This window comes from Phycodurus eques, chromosome 9 (assembly GCF_024500275.1).
Source record: "Phycodurus eques isolate BA_2022a chromosome 9, UOR_Pequ_1.1, whole genome shotgun sequence".
NCBI lineage: Eukaryota > Metazoa > Chordata > Actinopteri > Syngnathiformes > Syngnathidae > Phycodurus > Phycodurus eques.
The window spans coordinates 28,967,509-28,976,653 of record NC_084533.1 but is presented as its reverse complement, the minus strand read 5'-3'; the positions used below and the strand labels follow the sequence as shown (position 1 = coordinate 28,976,653).

General features: G+C 42.3%; 1 protein-coding gene across 1 annotated transcript in view; it reads left to right on the top strand.

The window, feature by feature from the left end:
* The window catches only part of LOC133407349 (dedicator of cytokinesis protein 2-like), an 87,578-nt gene that overhangs the window by 65,071 nt on the left and 13,362 nt on the right, over window positions 1-9,145 (top strand). The window contains exons 27-33 of the mRNA XM_061685137.1: window positions 5,421-5,519; window positions 5,592-5,686; window positions 6,078-6,156; window positions 6,249-6,349; window positions 6,593-6,651; window positions 8,040-8,188; window positions 8,438-8,523. Coding sequence (XP_061541121.1) covers window positions 5,421-5,519; window positions 5,592-5,686; window positions 6,078-6,156; window positions 6,249-6,349; window positions 6,593-6,651; window positions 8,040-8,188; window positions 8,438-8,523 — 668 coding nt within the window. The remainder of the gene's footprint in view (window positions 1-5,420; window positions 5,520-5,591; window positions 5,687-6,077; window positions 6,157-6,248; window positions 6,350-6,592; window positions 6,652-8,039; window positions 8,189-8,437; window positions 8,524-9,145) is intronic.

The window sequence follows — 9,145 nt, the reverse complement described above, 5'->3', positions numbered from 1 at the left end:
TGGGTCTCTTCTCCGTCCACGGTGCCCCCCTCCCCCGTTTAAGCCGCTGTCCTCTTTTCCCCCGGCCCCGCTTTACCCACTTGACGCTTTTGACAAGAAAGATCTTTTTCATGTAACCTTGGTGGCGACGTGTTCTCAAATCAGTGAAGGCGAAGCATGTTGGATCGCAAAGAAAATTCGAAACGTCAACTGAATTCTACCTTTTGGACTTGCCTTGTTGTTTGATGTTTACTGCGTCGATTCTCCACCAGGACGGATTCTCTTTGACTGGAGAACGGGACGAAGGGCTTGAACTTGACTGCATTGAGGCTTTGTTTGCATTGTAACGAGGAGTTGTGAAACAGCTGCCTGCACCTGTGCAGGGTCTCCTCAATGCAGCAAATACGTCGTGGAATCGCAACGTTCCAGCGTTTGCTTTTGACCTGGCCCGGGACGCCATCTGGACCAATGTTTTCAGCACATCCAAAACCCCGCACGTCAGATTATGCACAATAAAGCTGTTGGCGGATCATCCATGATAGTGCAGATTAAAAACGAGGCGGGCCCGAATGTACAAAATGTCGCAATTTTGTATTTATTTTTTTCTCCCTGCATAAATTCTGGGAATGTCGCTTGTTGTTGTTGTTCCGCTCCAGGCCTTGCTTCCGTTTTCAAAACAGATTTGCCTCAATATATTTGTAACTCTTTTGGACTTTGTAGTTTGTGGAGAAAGGTCCCTGCACGGTTGAGCACCGCAAACAGACAAGCGTGCGCGTCCGCTTTCCTTGCAGCCTCGAGCTTCTCGTCTTCTGCAGTCGGAAGCTTGTGTCTGCGTGGCTCTTTTTTTTTTCTCCAAGTTCTATTTGTGTTCATTTTCGGCAATTCCTACTTTTTCTTCCATTTATGTAGGTTATTTTATTTGGTACAAAGCAGTATCACGGCCACAAAACAAAAATATCAAAAGTAACCGGAAGTATTATAATGATGTTTTTAAGTTGAAATATGAATTTCCTCATGAGAAATAAGACTGTATTCTTACAACTTAAAAAACATATTACTATTAAGCCTTTTTCCCCTAAAACTGTAAAACTGTACCTTGCTTCTCCAAAAACCTTTCAGAAAACTACACCTTTATCAGATTCCATATGACGACTTGACTGGAGGAAAATGTGCCTTTTTTTCCTGTTGTAATATTGCGATTTTTAGAATGTTTTTTTGAAACGATATTCTTGGGAAGTTACTACTTATTTGACCCCCCAATAATAGTTTTATTCCAATAATTTAACAAGGAGATTATAAGGAATCCTCATCTGAACTGAGGTATCCATTCATTTATGTAATAGTCCACATTTATTCTACATTGTAGTGTTGTGACTATTCCTCTTAAAGTTGGATTTTTTTAAATGTGTGTTTTATTATGACTATTCCCTCATAAACACTGACTTCAATCTTATTTTGTTCTTGTTCTATGCTAGTACTTAGCATTTGGTTAATTGTTTTCTCTCTGAAATTGTTGATAACAGGTTTCTATCAAGATACAGAAGACAGTATGGGCAATACAACTGCACACAAATTCACAAGGATCATGAAATGAAATGATCTTAACGGAAATCCGGTCAACTCTTTGTACTGCAAACATGTTTTGCAAAGTGTGTCCACATGACAAAAAGCCGCCAGGATGACGTGCACCGCAAAGATGCCTTTGTTTGCGTGCGCGCTGTATCTCGCCGCGTACGATATGGTACGACTCCGTGTCTAAGTCGCATTGAGAAGGTTGCTTTTCTGTCGTCTCTTCTGTCCTCGTGCGCTTTAAGGAGTGACAAATGACAGCTTGAGGACATCGGGGTGGTGTGGTGAACAGATGGCGCGTAATTCCACCTTGGACAATCCTTCTCGACGTCCAAGGCCTGCGCTTGTTAGCTTAGCTTTAGCTTATGTCGTGTTGACGACGACGTGAAATACAGTACAGCATGTGTGCAGTATGCATGCGTTAAAGCTGCGGCTCACGCTTGTGTCCGCTCCTGTATTATATGTATTACCAAGAAATGCTGCAGACTTCTACGGAATCTTTTTCTTTTTTTTTTTTTTATATATATATACTTTTGAAGCATATTTTTCAAGTTTATTTATTTATTTATTTATTTTTATTTTATTTTTTTCCCCGGGGGGGGTCTGAATCCGTCTGTTGAGTCTAGTCAATAATTGCCTTCCATCTTTTAATCTTTCATATACGAGCTGATACTTATCCATTGTTGCTGCTCGTTCTCAATGACAACGTAATGATCCTAATGAATCACATTTAATTGCATCAGTCTTAGATCACCATCCCCCCCCGCCGGGCATCTCGTGGGTGGCGGTAATCTGTAATGAAAGGCTTCAGCGCTGTTGACATAAATTGAGTCCGTTTTTACGAGAAAAAGAGATGCATTTGATATTTTTCCAAACGTCAAACATGATAGGTGATTAAATCAGCGTTCGATTTAATCACAACACTTGCGGCTTTTGGCAACATCCTGAACATTGGATGGCATCATTTGGCAGGTTAATTCTCTGGTGCTGTTTGCATACAGGTGGGCGATAATAGATTTTGATGCAGGATGTACTTGAGTGATAAATGAGGATGAAAAGTGAGGGGAATGAAGGGAGTGAGGAGGAGGAGTGTAAGAGGTGAAGAGTGGGCAAATCCCAGGACTCGCCAGCTCCCCAGCAGCTGTGTCCTGTTTTGTCGCTAATCTCCTCACTGTTGCATAAGACCGCACGCAAAAATGTCACATAATATACGCGGTGTGGATGTAACGCAGCAACGTAAACATTCTCCACACAATGGTTTGAAGTGAAAGAAAATCGAGACTCGACTTTATATAGTGTGGGTCCTTACAATGTAGAAAACAACAGCTGCACTCCGCCTGACTGCTTTGCGGGCTTCTGCGCATGTTTCTACGTGTCCGCGCTGTTTCACTTTTACTGAGAAATGCAACCTTTATCTTGTATTAATTAATGTACATATACATATACAGTGTCAAAGGCATTGTCGTTCAGGGGCCACATGAAGCCTAATTTGATGTAAAAAAAATATCCCGCACCACCACAATATTGGTCTTGTGTATTTTTTCACTTTCCCATTCATCCTGCCGGCCAGACAGTACCCTTTTGCGGTCCAGTTTTGGCCCGCTGGCCGTACGTTTGACAGCAGCGGTCAAATACGATCGGTTTGTGGAAATCGTATTTAGCGGTACGAGAGCATCTGAATATCAGAAACCCTCTCCGCTATGATACGCTACACTTATACGCCACTGTTGTACAAATAATAATCCACGTAATCGTGTCTTTGTGAGCGCCAAATGAGCGAATATACGAGCACATTCGGCTTCAGCCCAACTCCAGTCGCAGTTATCGCTGCTGATTCTTGTAGTAGCTTAGAATCGGTACATTTGTCTCGCTTGAATTTAGAAGCATCCGAGTGAAAAGACGAAGACAGACCGCGCGCTTGACCACTTCCATGCAAGACGCAATGGCCGCAGCTGCCACATTTTGACAATACGATTGGACAAAATTAGCATCAAAGTGGTCAAAGTCCTCCTCGTGTTCCGTCTGGTCCGCTGACCTCTTTCTGACCCATCTCGCTTGCTTCTTCTGGTCAAAGGTTTTCCGAATATAAACTGAGCAGGCAAGTAGCAAGGCCACTAGTAACCACTAGCGGAGTTTTTCCGCCCTGCGCGCTGAAATGTGAACGAAAGTGCGCTGTCAATATCATCTGGGAAATCAGAAGTCACAGCATCAACACGTATTCCTACAAATCAGTTTTGACATTCATATCCTCATTTGTGTGTCTTCTCGCAGTTGGCCGTTTGATTTGTTATTTGCCTCGTTCTCGTATTCCGTCCTTTTGCCCTCGTGAAGGTCGTCCCCTGTGAAAAAGTTTTTCAATCAGTCGGTTTGAGCTTGAAAGCCTTTGTGTCGCATTGTCGGAGTTTTCAGAGTGTTGAGATCCGTTTTCGGTTGCGCGCTCTCATTGGAGGCGCTTGTACCTCAATATGCGGCGTATGCTTGTTCCAAAACGTCAATGTTGCCAACAATACGCAGTATAATCAAAACCCACGTATTTGCACTGCACAAGTTCACATTGCTGTGCCCCATTGCTAAACTTGAGTCATTGCATTCAAAAAATGAATCTGAATAGTATCCTTTGATTGAAACCGAAGTCCATTAAACTTGGAACTGATTGTAAGCCTATAGAATCTACCGTATTTCAGTTTCTCGGAAACTGTATTTAATCCTAACTGAAAATTCAACTGTATATATTTTCAAATTCAGTTCTACAAATTTAGATTCAAAGGAAGTGTGACAGAAATCCGGCTATTTTAGGAATAGCAATGGATCGCAACTACGCCGATTTCTATGACATAATATACTGCCATAGTTTTCCCATCATAAATGTTCTTGACATCATTTTAAAAATCTGGAAATTCTGACAAATTGTTCTGGAAGTGAATTTCTATCGGTCACTGCCATAAATGCAATTTTACTAATAATTGGCATAGTTATTTGCTCATTTTCGGTTTTGGCCAAGAATTTCCATTGCGGCTGCATCACCAGTTCTACCAATGCTCGTTTCGTTAGCCCGTCTGTGGCCTTTTTTTCTTCATTTTGTGTTAGCGTTGATCTGCCAGATTCAAATGTGGGAACGTTAAAGTGTTGTTCTCGTTGTTTTACGTATCGTTTTACAGTAAACGTCCACTGGGGGTGGTAATAGAGCGAGAAGCAATCAAGCGCTTGGCCTCTGTTCCGAAGAGTTGTTCGCTTTCTGTCGAATCGCTGCTCGTCGTGAAGTTCGCTCCCGCCATTTAGCGCTCACACGTAATACGCATTTTTGTGACAAAAAAACAACAACAAATCAGCTGAGTGACGCTCACATCTCGAAGTACTTGAAAGTCGTGTCACGTGTTAGTCGAGGTGCCACTGTATACACGTATGCACCTTAATCCAGATTCTCACCAAAACCAAAGTCTTCTTTTTTTGGCACGGGAGCCACCTCTCTACAAAGTTTTGTGTAAATCACTCTTGATTCTTTTATTTTTTTCAAAGTTCTATTTCCTGCTTCGCGATGTCAAAATAACGACTGTGGAACAAGTTTGTTCAAGCGACAAAGTCAGCGGTGGGCTAAAATATTTGCTCAGCACTCGCTTAGTCATTGTGTCAGATTTCCGACAGAGGCAAGTCCTCAAAATCCTCCCTGCAAGCTGAACTGTATGGCACTGACGTTTACATATGACTTTGGAAGAAATTACTGTGCAAAAAAAAAAAAGCCATTCGTCTCGTTTTTTTGCGGATCAGCCTTTTTGTTCGACGCGTAGCCCTCAATTGAGAAACGGCTGCACACCACTGAGAGGTAACCACAGCTCTCTCTCGATTTGTCTCCCCGCATAAAACGATGTGAGAAGTCCCGCGTGGTGGCCTGCATGACGGCCATCCTCGGTCAAATGGATGACCGTCATTACTCGACGTACATCGAAACCTTCGCGAAAACCTCAGATCTTGTGGTAAGTCTCCACGCAGGCGCGTACAAAAGCCGAGTACATCTTCAATAACAAAGATTGTTCTCTTCATTTCAGGACTTTCTCATGGAGTCCTTCTTACTTTTTAAAGACCTGATCGGGAAGCATGTGTACCCCTCTGACTGGATGGCCATGATCATGGTACAGAACAGGTACGCTACTGTGAGCAGGGTTGTATCGTAAAACCTTTCGATGGATGCAAATGGTAAAGGAGTAGTTGAAAAACAGAGGTGGGAGGTTGATGTTGACCAAAGGGAGATTCCTATGAGAAATGAGCAGGTTATGATTTTTATCTTCAATCTATAGCAACATCGCCCCCACCGACGTGGCCGGTCTCATCCCCACATCCCCCTTCATGTTTGCTCATGGGCATCTAAACATGTTTAAAACAAATCTATCTTTTTCTTAATACTGTAAGTGTTTGTCTTGAAAAGCCCCAACAGGTCTTAAAGCTACTTCTTTATGGAGCGATCAATCCTAGCGACCGACAAGCCAGCGCTGATTCATGATGCTGCATACTTGGCAATATTTGTTGTGATTTAGGGTGTTCCTGAGAGCCATCAATACTTACGCTGACACAATGAATAAAAAGTTTCTCAACAATGATGACTTTGAAGTGCAGGTGAGTATACCTGTGCAGACGCAGCTAAACGCTCGATACACTGTATGTCTATGCTGATCACGACGTCGTATGTCCTCTTCCTTCCCCTCCAGTTGTGGAATAACTACTTCCACCTGGCTGTTGCATTCATTACTCAGGAGTCTCTGCAGCTGCAACATTTCTCGCCAACAAAGAGAAACAAGATTCTCGCCAAGTGAGAGAGAGGCCGCATCACTCGCACACCTTTTGCCGTCGCTCTCATAAAACACGTCGATTTATGGAGCCGCATCATTCTTTATAGTCCCGCAGCCGCGCTGGACTACACGGGGATAGAACATTCAATGAAGGTCAAATTAAGGCAGATTAATGCGGTGTTACTTTTCACAGCGAGATGTTCACTTTTTAATGGTGAAAAGGAGTTTTTGCATTGGAACGCTTGACTGGCTCTTTATTTCAGATATGGAGATATGCGACGGCTCATCGGCTTTGCAATCCGCGACATTTGGTTCAAACTGGGTAAGAGAGTCCGACACATCGTACAGGTCATGCGTAAACATAACATGATGTTATATCACGCAATAAAATACAATATCATATATCGTACATTATCATAAAGTACAATACCATACCATAAAATAGCATAACAGGTCAAATGGTACAATACAATGGCAGATCGTAGCTTATCAAATCAGTACAGTACAGTACCATATGTTTCATGTGATATCATGCCATAACATATCATATCATATCTCTTCACTGTCGGGCAGAATCCTCACATCGCATCACAAGTTCAATTGCTAACTTAATGTGCTAAAAAAATTTTTTTTTTTAAATGCTCATTTATTACACTGTAATTGCTTCAAATGGTAGGACATGTCGCCACCATGTCAGCAAAGATCTTTGAGCGATGAGTCATGCAATAAATAAAGCTGATTAACCAAGTTTGACTGGCACAAATGAATCTGCACGCACTTTGCTTCGTAGCTTACCAGTTCATTCTGCAATGAAGCATTACACTGACCCATTTTTAACAAAAGAGGCTCACTCAACTGTAGCTAACACGTCATTATCTCAAAAACATCCAGACTTTCAATCTTGAGGTGGCATAATTCCACACAGCTCCCACCGATTGAGGGAAGAGGTGGAGTTTTATGACACGTTTCAGACAGTTGACTGTTCAGGAGAGTTCCTTCGTTTGTTCTCAAGCCATTTTCCACACTTTAAATCGGTTGAAAGTGCATACAAATAACACACAACGCGGTGACAGACCGACGGTATTGATTTGTGAAAAAAATCTGAAATTGACCATATTTGGACATGCATGGTTTCCACCCGACAGCAATGATATGAAAGCATATCATATATCATTAGCAATGTGGTAAATTTTGCAAACAAATTACAGGCTGTGTCAAAATGCAGGGTCCGGTTGGAACGGCCGCTTCAACCGGAGTATAACGCAGCAAGAACTTTCTGGAGAAAGTTTTTTTACGTTAGGAAAAAAAAAAAAAAAAAAAAATTTTTGCGGAATGTTTTTGTGTGATTATTGCCTATAGAAAATCTGGTCAGAAAACGTCTTCAAATTAGAGCAAAACCGTAAAATGTTTACTTTTTTCTTTCCCCTCAACATATCTCCTCACCGGTTCATTTTGTCTGCTACTCGGGGAACCCTTTCTCCAATAAACTGACAAGTTTCAATTAAAAACATCCACCGGATCGCTTGTACGATCTGCCAAAATTCCGAGACGTCGACGCGTCAAAATTACTGTGACGTTTCTAATGGCGTCATTTGCTCTAAAAACGCGACTTAACTAGCGCAATTGGAACAGTGTTGACGAGAGGAGCAATGTGGCCAGTAGAACAGGCAATGACTTGACTTGACTCAGCCTCCTTTTCACTTCCTCCAGGCAGCCACAAGATCTGTTTCATACCCGGCATGGTGGGTCCCATCCTGGAGATGACTTTGATCCCAGAGGAGGAGTTGAGGAGGGCCACCATTCCTATTTTCTTTGACATGATCACTTGTGAACACGGACACTTTGGGAATTTCAACAAGGTGCACACCAACGTGTCTTTAATCGAGCGCACGTAAAAATGACATGCGTGTAAATGCTTTTTGGGTTCACGGTCACACACGTGCATGGCACTGTACCATCGATTTCCTTTGACGCCTCCTATAAAAGTCAAAGAGACACCTTCCTTCTACTTGCATAATTGATTCCCCTATCCACCTCCTCGTGTGTGCTTTTTCATCTTCCTTTTGTCTTGCTCTTTGCGCCGCTCATTCAACTCTCGTCTTCTGCAGTTCGAGAACGAGATCATTCTGAAGTTGGACCACGAGGTGGAGGGTGGAGGCGGAGACGAGCGATACATGCAACTGCTGGAATCCATGTAGGCCTGACTGCAGCAGCAATCGAACATAAAATAAAAAAAAACCTCTTCCAAGAAATTCCTAACTAAAGAAGAAAAGACTTAGAGAAGACTTTGTTCTGTTTCAGCATGACTGTGTCGCAGTGCACAGAGCTCGATCGGGTTTGGTGTGGAAGAACCCCATCAAATACCTAGATCAGAGATTTGAAGCCAGGCCCTCTCGTAGGTCCAACATTTGGACATAATTGACGAGATTTGTTTTTATATTTATTTGTTTCTGTTTTTTCTTTTTTTTCTTTTTTTTTTTTTTTTTACTGTACACTTTATGCTTTGTCCTTGAATGCCCAGAAATGTGCCTCTAAATATAATGTACACTTATTATTAACAGCCTCAGCCACCTCGACATCACAAATGCTCTTCCGGAACAACTCCTCCCATTTTCTTCAATGTTCACTTCCTATTGTTGGAATTCCATGCTGTCGCAATACTTTTGCCCATTTGGTAATATTAAGAAAGTCCAACATCGTACCTTTCGGGTGTTGCACCCTTACAGGTCCCGACTTGTAGCCAGACCTTTTCGCCCAGGAAAAGTTGCAAACAGCTATCTTGAAGTCCAGTAATGAACACGTCCCGTATTTTGCGT